Below are 26768 nucleotides of genomic sequence, written 5' to 3' on the forward strand. Positions count from 1 at the left end.
GCCATATGAGTTAAAAAATGTCTTCGCTTCCGGAGTTTTCTGGTCCAGCTCTTACTCGCCCCATGGATCCATTGCACTGAAAGGTGAGGACCTAGAGCTCGCAGAAGATTAATATGCTTGGGACAATTGCGCGTTTGCCCTCCTTCAGGAGTCCAGTCCGCAGTTTGCCCTCGCGAAATGTTACTTTGTACCGTTGCGCCTGAATATCATATCGACCTGCATAAAATAAGCAACTCAATCGTAAGTGTAAGCTGACGAGTAAGAATATGAAATTGAGTTATAGTTCCAATAGTTTCCTTACAACAAGATCCACTATAAAGCAGAACTTGGCCTTTGTTTCGGATCACGTTTTAGTTTCGTTTGGCATCAACCGTTTTTTTTTAGAATACACAAGAGAATTGTATATGTTTATATGAAGTAGAGAAAATCATTGGGCATCAACAAGTGACTGAGTGTTAGTGTTAAAATATATGGGCTTCCTCTATTTATATTTGAGAATAGTTTATAATAAATCTGAAAGGCCCACCATGTAAAAAGCAGCATGTACTTCTTTAGTCTCAACTCGCTAGTAGAGGTGAAAGGATATCAATTTAAAATGAGTTGTGCCCTCTACCAGTGGCGGAGCCAGGATCTCACCATAGGGGTGGCCGAGCAAACAACCCATATATTAAAATTTAGAAAATAATGTTTTGTGATTAAAAATTTAATAACTAAATTTAACTTTACGACTGACAAACAGAATATACAAATTAATGATCCCACTAGAGCTACATGCTATTGCATCTATTTCTCGAGACCTGTATCTCTAGCCTTCTTTGATCAATATTGTTAGTAAGAGCTGAGAACTAAACTTTGTTGATTTTATTATAACATTGCGGCATAACAAGATGATTTTTCCAGTTCTGGCCATAACCCATACCAATTCAATAATTGAGCTTATTTTGATTCAGTGAACAAAGCAGGGAATGCTAATTTTAGAAGAACATAACTAGCAGATTTTTTTAAACCCTCACTCTTCTTATTAAAGTAAAAGATCAATAATTCTCTATTATTCTCATTTTTCAGGAGTTGGAGGCATTTTGTTTTCCTCTCTGTCCAGCTGTACTATCTCCAAATGAACGTAACATATGAACTTCTCTTAGAGGAAAATCTGAAATACATTTTGTTCAGTTGTACTACATGAGCTTAAGACTCTACTGGGATTGGATAGAGGTGAGTAGAAATACCACTAAAAGATCTTAGTGCATGTGCAGCTTGTACAGTTACCGGCTTAAGTAATCCCCTGGTCAGAACTATCATTACTAACTTAATTAAGTACTTATCTCCTCCACAAAGACATTAGTACTAAGTACCAGCTGCAGGTTTGCACAATCCACAGGGGGCCATGGCCCCTGGCAGCCCTCCCTTGCCTCCGCCACTGCCCTCTATCTCATTAGCTTAAGTGGATAAGAGGACAAAAAGAGCACGTGCATGCTTGCTTCGCTGGGGCAGGGCGCGTATGTCACCTGCGTAAATGATCCGTCAAAATTATATTCAGTAGCTGACGCATATTTCTTTTTTCAGTTTTTTATTCTTTTACTGCATGAAAAAACAGTCAACACAATTACGAGACAGAGATCGTATCGGCCACTAAACAAGGAATATATGAGTTAGGGTTTTACCAATTTTTTTCTTTGTTGTGCCATCATATGTAACCTACTCCATCCCGCTACACCGACATGCACCGATGATTGGGAGAGCATGTCTTTAAAACACATCACCCTTGAGATCCTACACTGGGATATGACGGATAAGATCTTTAAAGAGCGCCTGACGTGACTGCTTACAATCTAGTTCATCTACATCCTATCTGTCATCATCTGTTGCATCGTCATCGTAGGGTCTATGCATCTCTTGTTGTTGATTGGTACGTTCGCTTTGATCAAATCTCTTATTTTTCTCATATATGCCATGCTGAGTATTTTGTTGTTTCTATCATTTAATTAATTAGAGAAATATATGTAGTTGTATTATAAACATGTCTAGGATATACTCATGTCATATGATTATGTTAGTTTATTGGTTCGCGTTAATGGTTTATCTATAGATTAAATCAAGGACTCTTCTAAAAATTGCATGTGCATGTTTTAGACTTATGTCATGCATGCATATCTTTAGTAATTTTTTTTTTGTCTAAACATGAGTATTTTATCTTTTTTATATCTAGACTTGTAATACTTATATGTGACCTATTTCAATGCATGCCAAAAAATAGAGGAAGTATTTGATAACAAATCTATCTGCTCCTCTACTTTTTCAATGTAGTTATGTAAGCAACTTTGTGAAAAATCGTAAACAAATTAAAATGTATCCATGAACAATTTAATAAACAAGTTAAGATATTTCAGATCGGGTATTCAACAAATTATGTGCACAAATTAGAATCATTCAAAGGTAATATAAAAATTTAGATGCTGTATATTTTCAATAAAACATAAGAACAATTTGTAAACAATTTTGTTGCAAATAAATTTAAAAAAAACAAATTGGTTCAAACTCGCAAGCAATTTTATATCTTTTCAAAAACAAAATAGATATACATGACATAAGACTAAAGTAAGCACGCAGAGTTTTTAGATTTTATCTTAAATCAAACCTAGCTTTGTTATCCAACAGTCAGCAGCTCGTGGTGGTTGTGTTGTTATCTTTCTCTTTTGTTGCGGAATTCAGTTGCTTGGAAAAACCGTTATCAACTCAGAAAAGATTTCGCAATTAATATATATAGCTTTGAAAAAACTTCCAAATTCCGGGTACCTTTTATATCCGAAAGTAGACAAAAGGAAGCTAAAAATCTAGCCCGAATCTACAGGGGAAATGGAATCACGGACCACAGGTACCAAAGTTTGTCCGTGTTCGAGCATGTTCCACGTTGGAAAATGGAGGCTTTAGATTCCCATCACATGTGGCGCACCGCACCCCACGACACACTGACTAACACGCCTGCTAGTCTCAGCTCAATAATTAACTCCACTGTTCATGGCCGCCCCAGCTGCGGGCCCGGCGATGGCCGTCGCCGGTGCTCTGCTAGTACTAGCAGCCGCCGTGCTCTGCTCGCCGGCGGTGGCGGGTGAGGCCGAGCTCAGCACCGGGAGCAGTACTCGGCGCCAGGTGGTCCCGGCGATCTACGTGTTCGGCGACTCGCTCTTGGACGACGGCAACAACGACTTCCTGCCGCCGGCGCCCAAGTCGGTGCCCCCGAACGGCGTCGACCTCCCGCGCGGGGTCGCCCGGCGGACCGGGCGCTTCACCAACGGCTACAACCTCGCCGACATCATCGGTAAAGTACTCTGCGAGCTAGGATTTTAACTGTCTCATTTCCCTCTTCATCGTCAAAATTGGAATGGTTCAAGCAAAACCTGCTGAACTTGCTGGATTTTTTTTTTAAAAAAGGTAACTTGCTATACATACTGAAAATCAGACAAATGTTCCCCAAACAATGCCCTTAGGCTTCGTTTGGCAAGCCGGTGAAATCATCGACGTGGGGCCTAACCCCCACTTGGATTGGGTTAATCCACGTCCAATCACCCAATCCACGCCAGGGTCAAAACCAGACCAAAGATATAACCTCAGGGTCATTTGGAAGTTGTTCAGGAAGGTCATTTGGAGAAGTTAGAAACAACTGGAACACAGACAACCCACAAATTGCAAGAGAAAACATCCATGAACCTGTTTGACGCATCTCATCGATGAACCACAGATTGCAAGGGGACAAATAAGAACCTCTAAACATCTCACAAATATTAGAAATAAGATAAACATTACTCCTCATCGTTGACACATTTCATCGAACACGTGGCATGCACTGTGTGTTGTTGACACACACCTCTTCGGCGCATCGTTGCCGTCTGAGACATATCATCGGTGCCGGGCCACCGGCAACCTCGCATGCTATAACCTGCAGGCTACTGAACATGGATGACATGATGTTCGCTCGCTGGCGTTTGATCACCAGAGTTTGATGTTCATATACAGCTTGCCCAGCCAAACTACGATGATGCGGCAGAGCTTTCTTCGAAGAGAATCCTTATTGGCTCATCGCAGTACAATAAAATGTGCTTCCCAACATTATAATTAGTTATCGAAATAACAACACACCAAGGGCCTGACGGATTTAATTAGACACAACAATTATACAGCAGCTGAGGTATCGTTATCTTTGAGGTATCATTACTGCAATATTACTAGCAACATATCAAATGAGGGCTGTTTGGATGCAAGAATCGGTTATGATTCTTGAACGATCCTAGAGAATCACTTCCAAACGTCGCGTGGCGAAATGTTTCTTAGCGGAAACAGGGTGAAGCGTTTCCAGAAAATGAATTGGAGGCGTGAAACGGCCTCGTGCCAGTTTCACGCGCGAATCGGTTCCTCGTTCTCGAAGTGCCCCCCGCGCGCGCTGTGCTTCGCGTGTGGTTCCTCCTCTACTGCGCCCGTCGCCTGCGTCGTCTCCACCTTCGCCTGCTGGTCGTCGCTCTGGCACGAATAGGACCTAGGGTAGTTGGCCTCTCCACACGGGCATCAGTACCCAATCTAGAGCTCAAATCGAAGTATATAGATGCAAATCGACTTGAAAAAAAATGGAGAAACGGAAGTGAGGGTGCACGAGAAGTCCGTTTGACGGCCAGGGGTCGCAAAATCGGTCACTCCGACGACGGATTAAGGAGGTGGAGGCATACTGTGATGAAGAGAGAGAATGGGGAAAGAAAGCTGTGCGTGAGGAAGAGAGGTCGTGGGAGGGAGAGAAGAAAACAGTTCGATTTTTTTATTTCCCTGTGGGTCCATCATTGCGTGTGAGTTGTGAACCAAATAGGTGATAAATAACTAATAAGCACTCAAATCACTCTTGGAATAACAAAAAAAAATTGAAATATATATATTTTTGGTAGAATTAGTATTTTGTTAATACTCATTTTCGATGTTGTTATTGCAAAAAACACAAAAAAATACAGTAAATCAAGACAAGGGTAAAATAGTTAATTACATCATCATCTTCTTTTTTAAGAAACTGAATCTAGACAGTTTGCCAAATGATTTATAAGGTGATTTTGATTCATTAGAAAAATATTTTCAAAGAGAGTCTAAAACCGAAATATTTTTTAAAAAAAATCTAGATTCCTATTAAACATACCCTAAATTCGAGCCATTGGATTCCAAGAATCGCTGGAGTTAGATTGTTATGTGCACATACACAAAGTTTCGTTTCGGAAAAAAATTGTGTACATGCACAAAGTTGGCGTAGTCCTAGCGAGAAATACAATTGACCCTTTTCGTTTGAGTGTATGTACTAACGTGTATTATTACTTATGTTGCATATATCATATATATGTGCAGCACAGCATCTGGGATTCAAGATGGGCCCGCCCGCTTACCTCTCGCTGACGTCATTATCAAGCCTCGATCTCCTTCGAGGCCGAGTTGGCGCCAACTACGCTTCCGGTGGATCTGGCATTCTAGATACCACTGTAAGTAACTCGACCAAGTAGTGTGCTACCTTTTAGAAATAACATAGTCTTTGATTCTTTTCTTTGACCACTATTTTCAACTAGAATGTATTTATAAAATCCAATAAATTTATTTGATATGATAGTATTTTTGAATATAATTTCACACATAAAATTTTTATATTTTGAAGTTACATATTTTAAAAGTTAGTGATGGTCAAAGTTTTTAAAATTTAACTAAATTTTATCTAAAACGACATGTATTTGTGAACGAAGCGAGTATCATATTTCCTAAAAAGTATTCAGATGTTACTAACTCCAGAGCACTTGAATTTTGAACAAATTTCAAAAATCTAACTACACCTATGTGATGTGTGCGGAATATAGTTATTCAAATTTGGCCGTGTCGTTGACATGGAGTCGTTGTGGTAAATGATATTCATTGTCGCCGGCGTAATACTACCGTGCGAGACCCACACGCCGGAATAACGGCCAACTTAATACTTTCTCCGTTCAAAAATGGTAGGTATATTTCTTTTAGGCTCGATCTTCAAAATTGGTTTTGACTAAGGTTTTTCACAAAATGTATCATTTATAACTACAAAATATATACAGTGTGAAATCATTTTAAATAGTAAATCTAGTTGTATAATTTTTATACATTAAATGTTCTTATAATTTAATTAAATGTTAGTCAAAGTATATAAAGTTTAACTTTTTAAAAAGAAATACGTCTATTATTTTTGAAAAAAGGAGTAATTAGGAAGGGAAATATAGTTTTCGGATAAATCGTGCAAAGTTAGTGTAGTCCTCTTATACAGGTTGCGAAAGCATAGTTACTTGATAATTAATTTTACACATGTACCTGTAATTCTCTGAATTTTGCTCTCGAATGTTTTTTTCCTTCTTTTACTGTCTTGCAGAAAAAAAGCAGTGCGTAAAGTATTTCCGTTTCAAGTAAAATATGCCTCTATACACATGCATGCAGGGGAACGGGACGATCACCCTGCGTGAACAAGTCCAGCTGTTCGTACAGACCAAGGCCAGAATCATCCGGGCTGGCCTGGTGTGCCGCGAGAGGCTCGATCGCCGGCTGGGCCGGTCCCTGTTCGTCACCGGCACCGGAGGCAACGACTTGGTTACGTTCGGCAAAGGCGGCGTCCCCAAGAGCGAGGCGCCGGAGTTCATCGCCGGCATGGTCGCCAATTACATCAAGCACATCAACGTACGTATGTCTATGGTCTTCATGCATGCTAATTTAGTTACCAGACGACTGGTACCTTTTTCGTATAGTAAATTAGTAACCACCAAATAATATTCAAAATACTTTCCTCAAAATAACATCTATGGCTACCTGTGTCTACTGACCGGGGACTGGTTTTTTGGAATTTTTTAAAGAAAACTAGTATAACTCATAAACACACGCAATAGCTGTCAAAGGATCCGTTGTCTACCACTGAATATTTTTTTCACCTTGGTCAGACACATAAAAAGCAAAACGTGTGGTTTAATCCGTGGTGGTAGAAGTACAACCACTTATACTAATCGTCCAAGCAAAACTTGATTCTCAATGCTGTTGGATGTTACCAACGAAATAAATTTCAACTTGTGACAGAACAAACAGAAGAAATACATAATAAGTATTTAACAGACAATTAAGTTGGTATATATGTACGCACATAGGAGTTGTACAAGCTAGGAGTAAGGAGGTTGGCCATCCTCGACACGGTGCCCGTCGGGTGCCTGCCGAGCCGGCGAGCCACCACGGCCAACGGCGAGTGCGACGCCGGCGTCAACTCTCTGTCGCGGATGTTCAACGCCCTCCTCCGTGTCGAGATGGCCAAAGCCGTCGCGGAATCCATGCCGGGCTTGAAGTACTCCATCGCCAGCCTCTACAACATCCTCTCCGACATGATCGCCAACCCAACGATGGCCGGTAAGTACATATATATTGTTTAGGATACATACACATACATGCACATACTGGATTTTCCTTTAAAAGAATGATCGAGTTTGAGGCCACACTACGACGGAATTTTTTTTTGCCGGAGAACGAAAATATCTTGCCGATGCAAAAGCACTGCACAGAGGTCCAAATAATCAGCTGATGTTGCAAACCGTTGGATTGATTGCACGGCCAGGACTGCGTGAGGTGGAGATCGGATGCTGCGGCGGAGGCAAGTTTAACGGCGAGGTGGACTGCACCGCAGGCGCGAGTCTATGCGCGGACCGCGACGAGTACCTGTTCTGGGACAGGGCGCACGGCACGCAGGCGGCCTACCGCCGCGCCGGCCTCGCCTTCTTCTACGGCCCCGCAAGAGACGCCGATCCTATCAACCTCGACCAGCTGGTCCGAGAGCCGTCCATGGCGCCGGCTGCCTACTCCGCCATCTAATGGTGTTGGTCCTTCTAAAATAGAATTTCTAATGGTGCCCTTGGACACAGGCGTCAAGACTTGACAGACGCAGTGGCGGAGCTAGAACAAAGTCACAATGGTCCAAATATATATATAGCGTATATAATTTTTTCAAGCTATATTGTATTAAATAAAAATATTTTTAGTAGCTTATAATATTATAATTCAATGTAAGTGATGGGATGTACAATGATAAAAAATAGTAATTAAATAAAATCTCATCGTCAGCTCGTGACGCATCATACACTCATCATTTGCCCATCTATAAATTTAAGTAATAAGATGTATCAATTATCAATTTAATTAGTTTTTAACTAAATATGGTGAATAGTAAATGATTGGTGACTTCCTAAAAGAGGGTGGGAAGATGAGTTAGGACACTTAGAAAATCTAACTGGCTTCAAAAATTTTATAAGATAAAATTATCCTAATTTCTATCTAAACATGCTTTAGATTTATCTAGTGTGTCTACTCTATCGCTTAAAATAGTTTTGCAACCTATAACCAATCCTAGAAAACTACCATAGTAAGATAAATGCGTAAAGATAGATTGTAAATATGTAGATACGAGAACATAAATAAATTAGAGAAACAAACTTGGTATAAGGGATTTTTTATCCCATGGTGTTCGAGCTCCACCAAGGATATGCACGTGATAGGCACGCGATCACAACTTTTAAGGCATCAAACCACCAAGGTAAGGTCTCAAGTCGGATGAGCCACCAAGCCATTAATGCAAGGTCTCACCACTAGTCTTTTTTCTGGTCGCTTGCCACCATTATCACTTCCAAGCCTGAGCCATCAAGGTAAGAGTCTTCGCGTTCCCGTACACGTGTCTTGCCACTACTTCACACCAAGTCGGAGGGTCAATAAGCTTGAGCAACTCCGGCTCAAGTTGCCGATGAGTCACCAAGACTCCAAGGTATCGGTGTACTTCTTGGTACAAGCTAAGATCACTCTTTAATCCGCTCTCCAAGCTGCAGCACCAAACTACAACTCATTCTAGGCTTATAAGCACTAAACACTATTTAATCTTGTGCTTAATCACCTTGGATGATCATTCTAAGCACTTTGATGGTTTGGATGTTTTCTCAAGTGTATATGGATTTCTCTGGACAAACACCTCTTCAAATGACTGAGTAGAGGGATATTTATAACCTTAAACTTGCGCACTAGATGTTAACCCAACGACTCAACTTTACTATAATCACCGGATGTTCCGGTGTTAACAATAGTACCATCACCGAAACATCCGATGAGTACATCCTTAGAACTAGCCGCTAGACTTCCACTCAAAGCCTCTATGAACACTGAACACTCCGGTGTATACTTCATCTCCATCACCGAACTATCCAAATGATTTATCCTGAGCCAGACTACGCCGCATCTCTATGAAAAACACTCCGGTGTATGCCTTTGGTGCACTTCCTCTTGACACCGGGCCATCCGATCAGTTCATCTTTGTTCTTTGTCAATTGGAATCGCTTATGCAAGAAATATTCTGGTAAAGCCTCCGGTGCACCCACTTCCCATCACCAGACCTTCCGGTCTATTGTTCTCTGATCTTCAATACCCGTAACCCTCTCTGAAAGAATTGCTCCAGTGTATATCTTTCGCTGATCACCAGGCCTTCCGGTGAGTTCAACTTCTTCTGTTCTGAGCCAAAATACTCCGGTGTGCACATTCTTCATCAACACCGGACTATCCGGTGGCTTCTTTAGTTTCATTGTTCTTTGCAGATAAAGCTCTGGTGCTGCACCTACTGAGCACCAGACTATCCGATGAAATTTTCAGCCTTCTCTCACTCTTTGTCAGAGATATTCCCGTGAGTTCAATTTCTTCTGCACCGGACCATCCAGTGAGTACATTTTTCTCAGAGCTTCTCCAATTCAACCAAATTTTATCTGGGCTACGGTAGCTTCTTGATGTATTACATGCACGAGACATATTAACATATATTCTTTACAAACATGTTAATCTCAATGACTATATTGTCATTAATCACTAAAATCATAATCACAGTCTAATAAAATCATTTACGCTACATGCGCAATTTACAAAAATGCATCCAAATAAGATCAAAAATAAATTCTCGTCTAATACCTATCAAGAGTTCTTACCTAAATTCAAATAGATCTCTCCCATCCATAAAACATTATACCTAAAATACTAGCTATCTTGACATACTCCGATCATGAAGTTGCCCAACATACTCATATATATATATATAAAATTAAATTCCCCATTCATCCACGGCGACGTGAAGTCGCCCAACATACTCCGATCCTCGACGAGAATTACACGGCGAAGGTGTCTGACTTCGGCGCGTGGGCGTTGGCGCCGACGGACGAGGCACATCTCGTGACCCTGGTCCAGGGGACGTTCGGTTACCTCGACCCAGAATACATGCCGACGTGCCGGCTGACGTAAAAGAGCGACGTGTACAACTTCGGCGTCGTCCTCCTCGAGTTGCTCACGCGCAGGAAGGCGCTGGCCCTGGCCGCGCCCGAGGAGGAGCGGAGCCTCGCCGCGGCCGCGCACTTCCTCGCGGCGATGAGGGACGGCAAGCTCGACGAGCTGCTTGACGCGCGGATCAAGGGTGAAGTCAGGGGTGAGGTGCTTGGGATGGTTGCAACGCTGGCGAAGCGGTGCCTGTAGATGTCCGGCGAGAAGAGACCCTCCATGAGAGAGGTCGTCGCGGAAGAGCTTGACAGTTGACAGGACAAGGAAGACGTGCCGGCATGCATGTTTGGGTGAAATTGCACACACTTCTCCTCTTGCAAGTGATAGGTAAAGCATTAAGTATAATATAGAATGTGGAGTTGGAGGTCTTACCTAGTATGAGAAGTAGTTTAGTAGATCACCAAACATGCACTCAATATTATCTGAGATGACTGATGAGCTGCTTATGACTCGCTGTTAGGAATACAGGTTTGAGTTGACAAAGACAAACACAACACGATATTTAATTTTGTATTAATCGGCAATAATCGGTTTTTTTTTATCTGGGAATATATGCACAATTTCATTGCTCAGTTAACCACGTATATACAAGTCACGGATAATGAAAACGTATTTGTTATACAGTACGCTTCCCAAGCAGGGAGGTGTATTTTGCATCAAGAAAAAAACTGGACAAGAACCAGCCTCTGAGACGCGCGGTCCTTTCCTCCCTCGCGCGCTCTCCAAGCCTCCAGCTCCAAGGACGGCTAGTACTCGTCGTGCCGGCGGCCGATAGCTAGCGCCCGGACGAAACACGCGGAGGCCCCGACGGCAAGGCCCGCGAACGCTGGCGGCACGAGCAGGTCGACGCCGGAACGCACCGCCATCCGCGCCGGCACGCACACGTGGTCGCCGCCGCCGTCCAGCGGCACCCGCACCGTCCCCGCCGCGCACGCCCTCCCCCCTTCTCCGCCTCCTCCCGCCAGCGCCCACACGAAGGCTGCCTCCGGCGCGAACGACGCCACGGAGACCGCCAGCGCCAGCGCAGCCGCCCACGCCGCCGCGTGCCGCACAGCCGGCCCCCAGTAGCGCCGCTCCCCCACCAACGCCCCCACCAGAGGGTGCATCGCCTCAGCCGATCTGTCTCCGCGTCCCGGTCCCGTGCTGCGCCTGCGCGAGGTGGTGGTTATATGGACGTGGGGAGGGGAGGGGAGGGCGGTGAACTGGTGAAGTGGGCGCGCGCGTCGCGGGGGTGGAGGCGAGTGAGTGGGGTGGGGAGGTTACGTACGTGGAGGAGTAGGTAGGTGAGCTAAGGCGGGAAGAGGGTGGTCTTTTGCAAACCGGCTTGGAGGCCGCCCCGTTGAATTCTTTTGCGTTTGGTTGGGGCCTGAGGGTGACGTGTGTGTGGTGCTGGTGCGGAGAGGAGAATGACCGTAATGTCCTTGGTCCAGTGTGGATTGGAAGGCTCCAGAGAGATTGATGGGTGATGATCTAGGATGAATGCAATTACGTTGCTGTGGTATCAGAGATAGAAACCCTAATTGTCAGTCAGACTGGAGATTTTAAAAGCATTAGTTAATGCTTCCTGTGTCCGGTCGACAACACCGTATTCCTCCCCACCGAGGTTAGACCTAATGGCGGTGGGGAGTGACGATAGAAGATGGTTAGGGATTGGGCCAGGCTCCATGTGGTATGCATGGCCCTGCTCATAGTTCTAGCACTCAAGTTTAAGGTTGGGGCCTTGACAGATTTGAACTTGTCAACTTCAGTTATAACAATACCTGTGAAGGTTGCCAGAGAGTCGCTACCTTTTTTAGCAGAGCACAATTCTCCTACACCTTTCATTAATTACAAAACTTGCACGTGTGCCCTTGACAAATATATAGCTAATTTTTATAGAAAGACGAATATGGATCTATCTTGGTTGTAGCTAAACTTTTTTTTTTAGTAAACGTGTTTGCATTTCATAGATGGAACATGAGATAAAACAAACCATTGTTTACAGAGGAGCCTCTCCAGAAGATCGGAAATACAACGCAACCCCTGAGAAGAATTCAGCTTCTGTTTCACCTCCGATCGACCCAGCCAGACATGGCGTTGTCTCGCTGAAACAGAACGGAGTACCACACCGAGGAAGGAGCCAGAGACCGATCTCTCTACCGGCGAGGAAGCTTCAAATTTTAGAAGCATATGGGACAACTTATCATAAACAAGCCTTGACAACGTTGAACGCACTGGCATCGCAACACGATCAACGACCTTACCCTCACCGGACAATGAGCGATCTGGCATCTCCATCTTCATCCTCGATGCAACACGCCACTGCGTCGTCGCATAACAACGCGAATCTCTAGCTGACAGAACGAGGAAACACTCACATGCCTCCTAGAATCGACGCTAGAGAGAAGGCGACCATCGTCGCCGTCACTGGAGCTGACTCGAAGGAACAAAAACATGAATGGCCGCCGAAACGACACCATCAAAACAACCCTAACAAACTAACTAGCCTATCTTGCTACCAAACTGCTACACACATACACAAACAAACTTGGTCGATGCTCCTGCACCACCACAACCTTCTACTACTTCTCGAGCGGGGACGCTGCACCGAGCCCTGCAGTGCCTCAGCCAGCACCACACGCCGCCGCCACCACGAACAGGAGAAGATAGAGTCCAAGAGCTTGATTATTCAACACCAACAACTAGCCTAAGTACTACTTACCACTAAGGGGGATGGGTCCCTCCCCTATTCATGCCACCGGCAAACCCGAGACGGGAGGGGAGGGGCTAGATTAGCCTCCTCTCTCGGGTCACCTCGGATGAGTTGCCTCGGGAAATCTCTCGACTCTCAGCTCAATTATAACTAAACATAGCAATGTAGTTCAAAAAAGAAAAAAAATGGGTGTGCCACATGCAAGATAAACAAGTAAAACATAGGCACACAACTAGACTAGACAAGCCCAATATAGCCGGCCAACACACTTCTTTCTTGAGTTCTGTGGCATGACCAACAGTCCAGCACCATATTATCATCAACGGGATAACTACTACTTCATAAGGCGCTTGATTGAGCATATAGTGCATGGAACCATGTAAATTGCCATGACAAAACTAAAAGAAAAAACAAAACCTAGTGCCTGGAATGAGCAAGGCGGTGGACCCACAAGCTTCTCATTGCTCATGCACCTCTTGCCACTGAACCTACACAAAACAAGGGAATGATATTTGTGTACATTTTGATTACGCATAAGCTACAAACCAAAGACAAACATATACCACATTTCTCAACAGGGCACCTACTCATATTTGAAAGAAATGAATAGGTATACAACTTCATGCGTGGCATAGTGCACATTCAACAATTGCATACCTTGGAAGGAAGAGGAATTTGTTAAGAATTTTGAGATTCCTACCAATATTGCAACCTTATCATGTTTATACCTAGTGTTAAACCCTTATGTTTCAACATTGCTCTCTTAAAGTTCAATTAGCTGGCTTCGGGGAGTTGGAATCTCACTTACATAAAAAATGATGCATTATGCTATGAATCTAAACATGATAGATTTGACACCTCAAATGTATAGCAAGAAGAAAAACTTCACCGCATCTCAATAACATAAAGAGAAACTGAAACAGGTATGGTGCACTTCAATCGAGACTAAAATAATTTGAATTCAAATAAGAAATAGATAGTAGGAATTTATTAGTTTTTATTGGAATATAAACTTACTATTCCATCCTCATGAGCTGTCCTTGAGGGTGAACTCTGCTTGTCCCGAAGAGACCCTACAACAAATGCTCAGATTAGTATTACGAGGATCAAAGGCAATCCGCAAGGCGTCATCACTTTAGCACCATTACCACCACCATACAAGTGTATTCTTACAGCAAGAGAATCATCAATGTGATGTGATGACAACCATCATACACAATAATCATAATCGGGACTTCAACAACTGCTAGTCCAAATTTGCTAGTTTACCAGGACTAGTTGTGCAAAAGGTACAAACGAAATAGCATGCGCTGCCATGGCAATAAAACAAAGCTAAAGGATGCGTCAGACCAACAAATGGCTCAGGCATCTCCTACCACCAGACCTTAAAAAAAGGAGAAATATTGTTATTTTCATATCAATGGGTAGCATCTAGATCCATAGGTAAGTGGTAAGTGTTTCGGTAATTAATGATAACCGTATCATCGTGACTAACAAGTTTGCTTTGAAGGGTATAAAAAATTTAGTTCACTATGATAATTGAATATTCTTGATCCCTAAGATGATTCTATGGATGCTCAAAGGATATGAGCTTCAAAATTAAGAATCTTCTAGTTCTAAGTGTCACAAGGAGATGAATGACACTTAGAGTAGTATAGGTTCTATTTCTTAGTATTTTAATCATATTATAAAGAGGGGCTAAGAGTAGTAGCTTAACCTAGATGATTCTAGGATTGGTTGGATGCACATTTGTGAAATGAAGCATATGGATAAGTTGTCGAGAAGTTAAAACTCGAGAAATGTTGAATTGGACGAGTCCAGAGAAAATTGCATACGCTGGATGGTCCAGTGCTCAACAAATTGAACTCGCCGGAGTGTTATGTCAGAAGAGGTGCTTCAAGTCAATACACCAGATGGTCCGGTATTGAGGATGGAATACGCCGGAGCTTTTTATATAGAACCAAAGTTTTGTATAGAAAAAGTAGTTGTATATGCCTGATGGTCAGACGTACACATGGTGACTTCAGTACAACAATTTTTCCAGAGATGGTTTCGCAGCCAGTTTGGTGTGGTTGTGCATGCGGGATGGTACGGCGTGAGTATAGGAGACTTTGTCAGAGTATTTCAAAGCAGTACGGCTATTGACAGCTGGTATCAGCTAGCTTTCAGAAAAGGTACACGCCGGATGGTCCGGTGTATGTGAGCTGTTGCGCGCCGGATCATTTGATGTTCACAAAAAGTGTGGGTGGTTGGGCAACAGCTAGAATTGGACCTCTAGCCTACATATAACCCCCTCACTCGGTCTCACTTCAATCTCTTGCAACCCATAAGAGATCATACTCTATGTGTGTCATCAAGAAGCAAGAGAGAGTACTAGAGTGATTTGCAAAGTCCCTAATTGAAGATTAAGGACATCATTAGTGCTTAGAGAGTAAAATTTTTGGATCTAACTGAAGTTTAGGCTTGATATTGGTCAAGTGAAGCTATTGGCTTGTTACTCTTGGTGGTTGGCAACATCTAGCCGATCTTTGGTAATTGAAGCTGTCTTGATGAGCTCTTAGAGTTCTTGTGGGAGCCCCGAGAAGAGCAATGTACTTGGTTTGATACCCATCAATCTGGATATGGAGAAGTGACAATCATGAGGTAGCACTTAAGTCTTGGTGACTCAAGAGGAAGCGATATCCTTGGTGGATGCTTCAATGAGAACTAGGGGGTGCCAACTCCTCAATACCTTGGAAAAAATTGGTGTCTTCTTGCTTTTCTATTTACTTTTCCGCATTTGGATTTGAGCATTTACTTTCTGGCGAGCTTTCAATTCCACATTTATTTTGTATTCTATCTTGTTTTCTTGCTTTCCTCTAGTTTGATCGTGTAGTTGCATTACCTTTCATCTAGGTTAAGGTTGTTACTTGTTCTAGAATTTGATAGAAGTTGTTTTTAATTAGTGCACAATTCACTCTCCTCTTGGGCCATTCGATCCTTTCACAATGTACCTTCCAATTATTCATATCTACTTAGAGAAGCTATAAGCCTGAAGACATATTACATTTATGAGAAAGGAACATGTTTGTTAAGAATGTTGATAGTATTACTATTGGTAAGCCTGAGGTGGCTCTAATACCCACTAAGTTATTGACTTATGATACACTGACCCACATAAGTTAGTTAGCCCCTTCTAATTTCTAGTTACTTAGTGCATTAAGTCATTTGGACGTCAGAGCCGTCTTCTCAGTTCTGAGTGGCAGAGCCTAACTTTAGATGAAGCTGAGTTCCAGGTTGCAGAGGCAACCTTAAGATGAATCACAACTTAGTATGTACTAAGTACTTATACACTAATAATTTAATTGGGATACTACTACTTACAAAAAGATACCCTTTATTACAGCAATATAACTATTGCACAAGAATATACAAAACTCTTTTTGGTGACTATCTTAACTCTCATCCTTCTCTCTTACCCTTCTCTCACTCTAATTCTCTAACTATCACTCTCTACTACCATGCCTCCTTCTACCTTGCTCCTCATGGCTTATCATTGGAAGAAGGCATGCCACCCTATTTATAGGCCAAAGGGGTTCATACCATTGTGACAAGTGTTCCCCCTTCTAGAGTTTTACAAACAAAATATCTATGTTTTACATTCTTCTAATTTTTTCATGGAAAAAATTTCTAGTGGCTTCATAGAAAATACCATGAGAGGTGGGGAGGGTTCTAGAAGATTTCAAAATATTTATGTTCTACATTGTTCTAACTTTTTCATGGCAACAATATCTAGTGGCTTCATAAAAAATATCATGATTCATGAGAGGAGGGATGGGTACGTTCTACAAGATTGCATTGCCCTCATTTCAACAGTTACAAATGTCACAACAATAACATGTAATTACCTAAACTCCTAAGGGCGTAGGCACAATTGAGGCATGTCCAAATCAGTATAGATACAATTTTTAGGTCATTGATAATATAGACTAAGTATGCATTTAGTAGATTTTGGGTTATATATGATACCAACATCTGTCTTGGTCTAGGTCAGAGAACCAAACGCCGACCATCAAAATTGCAGTAGCGGAGTAGAGCACATGCATTGCACATGGCACAAAGCCACTGACACAATCAAACAGGCTACATGGCAAGTATACCAGCACAAATGCACAAGCAGGCTACAAGAAAGTCAAGCAAAAGTACTCAAGCTTAAGACAAACTACAAAACCAAAGCAAACAAGAGCAATTCTGCATACTTGACATAAGATGAGTGTACCATACCAACTAGATTGCGATCTTCACATACTGATAGACATCACAATTTAATAGGAATGTTGCACTTCATAAACTGGTACATAGAGGCCTATAGTGTGACACATAATAGGACAAGGGAAGCCAAATAACCAAGTAAAACAGTTGATTTTCAACTTGACAAGGGAAGTCAAATACAAATCCATTCCTTCACCGAGCATTGGGTGACATCGTGACAAGCACCAAATTTATCATCAACAAGACGACCAGTGCTAGTCCTTCATTAAAATGAAATGTGGAAGCAAACTTATGAAAACACCACTAGCAAAATACATCACAAAACTTTTTATCAAGAGATGTGCAAAAGCTTGAGTGAAAGATATGAAAATCACATAATATGATGTTGAGTTTGCAAAAAAGGATCTCCCTATTAGAACTCCTTGGGCCATATTTAGGTTTATCGGATTAGGTGACATATTTTTTCCCTAAGTTTTAGACCTTAAATGAGAGGGCTATGAGCCTCTTCCCCTCATAAAGAAATACACCACTTCCACTCATAAAACAAGAGCCATAAAAAAAAGTCCAGGTGGGAATGAAATCTTCGAACATAATATTTTATCACCCTAGACCATCTACTGCCTATCTTGCCTATCAAATATATCCCCTCTCAGAAATGTTAAATCGCAAGCCTTTGCATCCGCTCCACCTATTTCTCACAATTATTCTACTCGTCTCCCTCAATCGTCTGGCACAATTCGTATATGGAGGTTGCCCTGCTCCGGGGGCAGATATATTTGATGATGCCAAAATATCATCACTTTACCTTGCTCTCAATGAAAAATGCTTCAATAATGCCTTCTCCAACAAGTGCTTTATTATAAATGCTGCATAAAACTCAATATTCATGTTTATTACTTGAGCATTGCTTATATGTTTTCATGCAGAATAATGGTGATATGGAATTCCTATGGACGAACCACGATGAAAAGAGTCAATTTGGAGCGAAGTCGGAGGAATTACATGTGCCTAATATTCAACCTAAAGCTTATTTTAATTATTTTTGCATCTTAATCACCTTAAATGGACAAAGTCACAGCATCAAAATTGTATATGTCGTCAAGAGCTACAATTTTCATATTAAGATTCCCTTGATCTGACTCTATATGAATTTTCTATGAATTTCTGAAGACGAGCTGCACACAGTGGAATTCTAGGAATTTCAAGGGGTGCGATATGATCACTATAAGTAATCGTACCATGACCATACCAGGGCATGCGAGCAACCCTAGAAAGCTCGAATCTTCGTCGTTTAAAGCTGAATCACTTTGGATTTGTTTTTGGAGTTTCCTTATGACTTAAAGGAACATGTTTGGAGGGAGGAAATAACCTATCAACCATTGGATTGGAAGGACATCTAAGCAAACGGGAAGGCTCTCACATGTCTATATAAGGGTCTCCAATGCTAGACACTGCCACACTTACAAGATGAGGTTGTCCCCAACACTCCAAGCCGATCCTAGCACACTAAGAACCGAGGGAGAACACCATTTCCATACCTTCACCCAAGAGGGAGAAGGAGAGGGCACCGCCCTAACCCGGGCTGGCCCTAGGCCATGCACCAGCCTCTCCTCTACTGCCACTTTGTCGCTATTATCTCCATTTCTCCCTTTGTAATTGGTGTTGCTACTGTTCCTCTTGTACCATAAACAACATTTTTGTTTGAATTAATCATTTCCCTTCTTCTACTTGTTCTTTATCATGTATGCATGAGTTATTGATTAGGTCTTAGGCCTATGGTGATCTAGCATGTTCTAGGGTTTTGTGGCACTATTTGCTTCATAATTTATTCTTTATTCTCGTATTGCTCGTATAACTAATGATTGGAGATGTCTAATCCATCGATTTAGACCACATACAAGATAGATTGATGGGTGTGAACCGGCGATTCCTTTGTGGACAGGCCCAATTACCAAAGGGGATCCTCATTTATCTAAGGGGAAATGGTTAATCCACAAAATCTAATTCTTTGGTCTGGCCCTTGTGGTCTAATACCGGAACATCTACCCAAATAGGGATTTCAAAAGGTGGACTAGTGCTACTAATTACTAGATGCGAGATAGTAGCTATGCTATGGAGATCGTCTGATGATAGTAGACTATGCCGCCATGTCCCACCATTAGTTCCAGTGAACCTAAGTCTAGGATCTATCTTCTACTCCATTTTATTCATCATTGATGCATTTTGTAATTTAGTTTATTTTTGAAATTTATTATTTTTGCATTTATTTATTCTTGCATAAATTATATCAAAACTCCTTGCATTGCACCTCTACACGTGACCGAAAGCACACTTCGCTGCATAATAAGATCCTTATGGATTCGATAACCTAGGAATACTCTCAGGTGAAAGTACGCTATGATCTCATCCCCTTGCGGGTCATTAATATACCGCACCAGCGGTAAACCAATGTTGTCTCACTTCATAACTTGCACCCCCATCTTCTTCCCCACACCCATTGCTCGCACCACTATCACCTCGTTGGTCATTGGTCCTTGCCGTGCCTCCCCATAGCTTTTCGGTGTCATCACTAGCGCCAAAGAGCATCTTCGCCTAGCCCACATGACCGCAAAATGGTAAAAAAAACTAGAAGTTTTAGATGATGAAAATTGAAGTTCTAAAAAGAGATGTTTATGCAAAGGGGAAACATTCCAAAGCATGGTGATGAAAGTTCCATTACTTGATCACAAAGTTCCAAAGGTTCCAAGCGAAAGTTCTGCGAATTCCCGACTATAGATTAAGAAGTTCCAAAGGTTTTAGGGTGAAGTTCCATGGGTTCCCAGTGGTGGGACGGCGTGAGGGTGGAAGGCGACATAGATAATGGGATGCGTGAGGGGAGGACGATAGTGGTGCACACCAATTTGACGCCTAATGGCATAATTCTTCTCAAACCAGTAGATAACATGCTTTGTCATACCTCAGTGGGTCAGAATAAGTGGTGGGCCAGACTAAGTGACATAACAATGCCATGCATCTTTCTAGTTTTCCCTATTTGATGCACGTGTTCTAGGGTTTGTGAACCACGTGGCGTGCATCGATAGGCCCGGGGAAAGTGGGTGGCGCAAGAAAACATGTGATTTTAGATTTAATTTTCAAAAGTTGCTCCAGGTTGAAAATCATTTGCACCATGGTGTTCTTCACAAGTAATCCTTCGATATATGTTCCATATTCCATATATTTTGAATTCTTATGTTTTTCTTTTTAAATGCTACCACACACGTTTTACGATTCAAACTTTAGTATCTACAATCAAAATTAGGCTAACAATATCTTGATAGTTTGCCAATCTTCTGTCATGACCTTGAAACCTCTGTATTGATGAATGAATGTACAGTTTTCTAGAATGTTGATAGTGCAAGAACATGGTGACCCAACATGCTGTTCTGGATGACTAACGGTTAGCTTTTCATACGATGAAGAAGGATAGTATGTGGTTCTTAACCGTTTGCAAAGGCAAAAGGATAAAAGTGCAAATGGAGGATATTCATGCTTCAAATTTGCAAGGAAGTAAATTGTGCTAGTTTATAATCATATACTCATCTGACGCATGCTTCTTACTTATACTGCTGATATGTTGTATTGTGTTTTGATAGATCAAGAGGTTATCCCTGTTGTCGCTCCTCCTAATCCTTTCTATTTTGACATGGTGCATAGGGTCACTTCTCCTCTCCTCTATTGCCTTCCTCACCATTGTTTTTGCCCCTCCTGATCCATCCTATTTCACACTAGGCACCTAGGGTCACCTCTCCCTTATTTTGAGTGGGGCACATAGGTTACCACCGTCATTGTTGCCCCTTCAGATCCATCCTATTTTGGGTGGAGCACCTAGGGCTACCTCTCCTTTACTCCCTCTCTAACTATTGTTATTGCCTCTCCTGATCCATTAGATCTTGGGCGGGGCACCTAGGGTTACCCACTACTATAGAACAAACTATCACTGTCAGTTCAAAACTGGCATCATTACCAGTTCAAAACTAGCATCAATTTCAGTTTTGGAACCGACAGTGATAATCCAACTATCACTATCGGTTATATCCTTGAACCGGCAGTTATAATTCATCCACATGTGCAAAAATACTCTACCACAAACTCTTTGGTATAGGGATCTGTCTCAAACTTGAGACAAAGGCCCCATACCGAAATATCCGTGGTAAAGTATTTTATATCTAAATCTAAATTCATAGCAGAATCTCATTCAGCATTAGGATCAATGTGCCTAACGGTGCAAAACTGCTTAGGGCTCCAAGCTCTTGGTAGAGCAATTTTGCACCACAAGGCACATTGATCCCCATGCTCAAGCTTGATCCTAGTTTGAAACTACAATCTTCTTGAAACCGCAATGACAAATATAAATGGATGTTGCAAGGTTGTTGTACCCGAAAGCTCTCCAATTTAGGATCTAGTATTGTAGTATTGCACCATACGCCGAAGAGCTTCTGGTACAACAGTATTGCACCATATGTTTTACATCTTGCGCTATTTGAGTGACAATAGTAAATCTGAACGAATGACGAAAACACAATCATTTTGAAGCGAATGTATTTTCTATCACTCATTTAGATATGCCTATTGCCACAATCTTAAACACTCAACTTGCCATTCTTTTAATTGGGGAGGTAGAGATACGGCTTGGGCTTAGGGAGACGGCTCGTGAGGCAGGGCAGCGTGACCGTGTCGAGCGCGGACACAAGGTTGACAACGGACTCAGGAGACAAGGAAGACGGATCGGGCTTGAGAAGATAGGGCAGCGTGGTCTTAGATATCAAAACATGTCGTGGGTCTTAATCCTTCTGTTGGCCCATTTAGCTTCCATCCCTGTTTCCTTTTATTTAATGTGTAGGCTGAGCTTACTTATTGGATCTTGACCTTTCAACCCAGTTGGCTTATGGACCTAAAACCCAACCTGAATCGACCCAAGTCCAACCCATGTCCAGCCCATCTCAGTCTAGCCCAACCCAGACCTAGTCCAGTTGACCTGTTAGACATGGCCAACATGTCTGGTCAATGGTCAATTGTTGAACGATGACCGTTAACTTTCAATAGGCCCACCCAACAGTAATTTCAGGTTTTTCAAAAAATAATATAAAATCAGGGAATATTCTAATCTTTTTTCTTTTTCTTGAATTAATTCAGGATCAATATTACGGAGAACGAAGGTTGTATCTTCTCCTTTTGGACTCCAATTCTGGTAATTCTTTCGTCTGAATTCATCTAAAATTTAGATTTATTCCCCTGTCCAAATTCCTGGTCTTTAGAAGCTCTTTTGGTTGTCTGGTTGGTTTTATTTAGTTTCAGCATTTTAGACCTAGATTAGATTTAGCCTTGTAGCCAATAGAAAATTAGATGTAAGTAGAGGTTAAATTAATAATCTTGAACCCAACGAGCATCATGGAATCTGCGAGGCATCGTGGCATCAAGCTGAACCCTACCTAGTTTTGTCCCTTTGGTAAAAAAATACAGCGAATCACAAGATGGATCTGTAGTTAGTGTTGTGTTTGCTGGAGATGATGTAGATATACCGGTGATGATGATGATGGTGGTGGGATCATTTTGTTCTTTAGTCACAGGTTTAGTGGCATATAGTTGTCAATAGCATACATGGTATTGTGTACCATAGAGTGCCAGACTTTTGACTGACATAAGTGTTAGAACTAATTCTCATCTAATCAATATGATGGACTAACTCTAGATCAAGCACCTCTTAATTGTGGAAGCATGAGGTGCATACTTGCGTTCGGTGACCCCATTAGTGCTAGACAGTAAGGTTGAAGAGTGTCGGTGTAGCCGTGCAGACTGTCGGTGTAGTGGATGCCGGCGTGGTGAAGCAGGTCATGGCATGGACGATGTGGCGGTGGTCTTCGACCCATCGACAGCGCCCTTATGATAGAGATGGGGTTTCTAGGTGTTAGAGTTAGGCAGGGCCACACGAGAACTAGTCATCATGGGTGTTGGCTCCTTCTCTTTATATTTTAGCGCTGCACGGATCGGGACCGCAACCAATTGTTGCTTGCGCCTCCGATCAAGGCGCATGGTGAGGAAACGGTCTCCCCTTCTTTCTCGGTCACGTTAGGAAACACGTCAAAACTTAAGGCTGAGATCAATTCTAACATTCTCACCCTTGATCGTAAGGATAACATCATAAACCCACTCTCAATGAAATAGCACACTTAGATAAAGCATTACAACGGCTAATTAAATACCACTGAAACCTAAATACCTATAGTATACCACTCTATCTCAAAATGAAAATTCGTTATTACTAATGGGAGTTGGTTTGCATTATGGTCCTCTTATCCAAAATCATAGGCTTTCCAATAACCCCATGCTGAAAACATGATCACAAAAAATGTGGGGTGGTCAGGCTTTAGTAAGTAGATCCACAAGCATTGACTTAGTGCTTATATGCTTGACGCTGATTATTTGATCTTGGATTCTATCTTTCACAACATGATACTTAATATTGATATGTTTGGCAGCACCACTCGACTTGTTGTTACTCGTATAGAAAACTACGGGTTGATTATCGCAGTATAACGTAAGTGACTTTGAAATAATGCCGACCACTCTTAATCCTGGGATAAAGTTGTTTAGCCATACAACTTGCCCGGTAGTCTCATAACATGCTACAAACTCAGCTTGCATCGCTGATGATGCTGTAAGTGTCTGTTTTGAGCTTTTCCACGAGATAGCTCCTCCGACGAGGGTGAAGATATAATCTGATGAGGACATCACTCCCTCGGATACATACAATGATCCTCCATTGAACTTTCAAGGTCCAATCACAAGAGCTCACGCACGACAATTAAATTTAGAGGTGAGCTCGTTCCTAAGCAACTCTTTATATAATTTTGAGAATAGATTACTACCTAATGATTATGTGTTGTTTAGGAATCATGGAGAGGACAAGGAAACATATAGAGGAAGGCTTGGAGGTGTGGAGGAGCAGCTAGGACGTCCAACAACAGCAGGAGGTCCAGTCCAACTCGAGTCCGAATCAGCCTCGGCCTCCAGGACCAGCGAGCAATAAAACGGACGCCCAGGACGCATCCGGACTCCGTTTTCGACGATTCACATATGGTTGGAAAGATAATTTCATAAGGAAACCAATGGCGTTGGTTTGAGGTCCAAAGTCCTTCTGAGTCAACGGGAAACGTCGAAACAAGTCAGCGTCCAGAATCTGTCCCGGTGCTGCGTCACCGTTTTTGGTCCGTTGGGCCATGTATCGTGTTGGAGTCCATTAGGGACGCGTCTAGGGGTCCTTGGCCGACCCTAATCCTTTATATACAGTAGCCGCCGCCCTAATTAGGGTTGGGTTTTGCTTAGATTATTCTGTCAAGAACAGTTTCGCCGTTTCGTCGGTTTGTGAGACCCCAACTCGTGAGATTAATCATTCATCTGCAATTTGGTTGCATTCTTCCTTGCTCTTGCTTGTGTTCTTCGATTCGCAGGCAAGGATTTTAGCCTTCTTGGCGAGGTCAACCGTGCAACGCCGGTTGATAACCAGAGGAGACGTGGTGCTGCGATTGCGGGGTTTCGGATCGTGTTGTTCGGAAGCCGGATCGACTTGTGTCTCGTTTCCACCAAATCGAGAGTTACCAGAACCTTTCGGAAGATCGGGAACCCTTGTTCATATTATAATCTAATGTGGATTTATTAGTAACCACACACCCCACAAAATCTGCATCCGGATAACTAATAACTTCCAGGTTATCGATTTTCTAAATATGAGCATGTAGTTCTTAGTGCCTTGCAAATAACGAAGGACTTTCTTAACGGCTTTCTAGTGGTCCGATCCTGGATTTAACTGATATCTGCCAAGCATCCCGGTCATGAAAGCTAAGTTAGGGCACGTACATACTTGAGCATACATAATGCTTCTGATAGCTGAAGCATAAGGAACTAACTTCATTTGATCAATTTCATATCGATTCCTCATACATTGAAATGTCCCAAACTTATCTCCCTTAACAATAGGAGTAGGCATAGCAGAGCACTTATGCATATTGTATTTCTTCAGCACGCTGTCAATGTATGCCTTTTGAGACAAACCTAATACTCCTTTAGACCGATCTTGGTGAATTTCAATGCCAAGAACATAAGAGGCTTCACCAAGATCCTTCATATCAAAATTAGACGAAAGAAAGCTCTTGGTCTCAAACAACAAAGGATCGCTGTTGGCCAATAAGATATCATCCATATAAATAACTAAGAAGGTGAATTTCCATCCCTTTAAACTTTACATAAATGCAGTTATCAACTTCATTTTCTTTAAAGACAAAATTTCTAATAACTCTATCAAACTTGAGATACCACTGCTTAGACGCTTGTAAATTGATTTCTTAAGGCGACATCCCAAATGTTCATTTCCTTCCATGACAAAACCTTTCGGCTGATCCATGTAAATGTTTTCTTTCAAGTCACTATTAAGGAATGTCGTCTTTACGTCCATCTGATGTAGCTCTAAATCATAATACGATGTAAGTGCCATAATTATTCTGAAAGGATCTTTACTTGATACAGGAGAGAAAGTTTCATTATAATCGATCCATTCTCTTTGCGAGAAGCCTTTAGCTACAAGCCTTACTTGGAATCTTTCGATGTTCCCCTTAGAGTCATGCTTGGTCTTATAGACCCATTTACAGGCTACTATTTTGGCTCAGTTAGGGATTTCTACCAGGTCCTATACATCATTATCGCTCATAGATTTTAATTCGTCGATCATAGTAAGACACTCAGACGAATACTCACTCATCTTGGCCTCTTTATATGAGTTGGTATCTTCTGCATTCCCTATATCATTAACATCCTCATTCATATAGACAACGTAATAGTTCGAGATGGCAGGTCTCCTATCACGATGTGATCTTCTGATCGGTTCATTAGGTACTGCAAGACCAGGACTGTGTACTGCAGGGGACTGCTGAGGCTCATCATTATGTGTATCGTTAGGAATTTTAGAGACCTCAACAGGGGGTGCACTGATGTTAGTTTCTACTGAAGGTGCAACCACCTAGGGCATAGGGATGTAAGGCTCTTAGATCAGCGGCGTAGGAACATAAACCCGCTTTTCCTTGAGATCAACCTCCTTGGGCTCCAGATCTCTATTCTCAAGATTTACAGCGTGTCTTATTTTAACAAACCTAGTGATCATATCTGGACAGTAAAAACGATACCCCTTCGATCTCTCGAGATACCCGATAAAGTGACAAGTAACTATCTTAGGATCTAATTTTTCAATATGTGGATTAAATACTTTAGCTTCAGTTATACAACCCCACACGTGTAAATACTTTAAAGAGGGTCTTCTTCTAGCCCATGATTTGTAAGGTGTTTTTGAAACTGATTTATTGGGAACCTGATTAAGAATGTGTGCGACTATCTTAAGTGCCTCCATCCACAATTCAACTGGTAAACTAGAATAGCTGAG

The 26768-nt window shown here is 42.0% G+C and overlaps 2 protein-coding genes across 3 annotated transcripts; one reads left to right on the plus strand and one right to left on the minus strand.

Moving 5' to 3' along the window:
* The first annotated feature begins 2943 nt into the window (after nt 1-2943).
* LOC133904843 (GDSL esterase/lipase At5g33370-like) lies at nt 2944-8146 on the plus strand. Of its 2 annotated transcripts, none has more exons than XM_062346435.1 (5): nt 2944-3316; nt 5371-5501; nt 6469-6705; nt 7167-7416; nt 7622-8146. In XM_062346435.1, exons 1-5 carry the CDS (start codon nt 3016-3018, stop codon nt 7873-7875), a joined length of 1173 nt encoding a protein of 390 aa, XP_062202419.1. In that variant the 5' UTR covers nt 2944-3015; the 3' UTR covers nt 7876-8146. The 2 variants fall into 2 exon arrangements, with proteins under 2 accessions (XP_062202419.1, XP_062202418.1); XM_062346434.1 differs by having other exon boundaries at nt 2946-3316; nt 7164-7416.
* A 2712-nt stretch (nt 8147-10858) lies between these two features.
* On the minus strand, nt 10859-11587 carry LOC133905267 (uncharacterized). Its single transcript, XM_062347011.1, has one exon. The coding sequence runs from the start codon at nt 11463-11465 to the stop codon at nt 11106-11108; it is 360 nt and encodes a 119-aa protein (XP_062202995.1). The 5' UTR covers nt 11466-11587; the 3' UTR covers nt 10859-11105.
* Nucleotides 11588-26768: the final 15181 nt, after the last annotated feature.

This window comes from Phragmites australis, chromosome 22 (assembly GCF_958298935.1).
Source record: "Phragmites australis chromosome 22, lpPhrAust1.1, whole genome shotgun sequence".
Lineage (NCBI taxonomy): Eukaryota > Viridiplantae > Streptophyta > Magnoliopsida > Poales > Poaceae > Phragmites > Phragmites australis.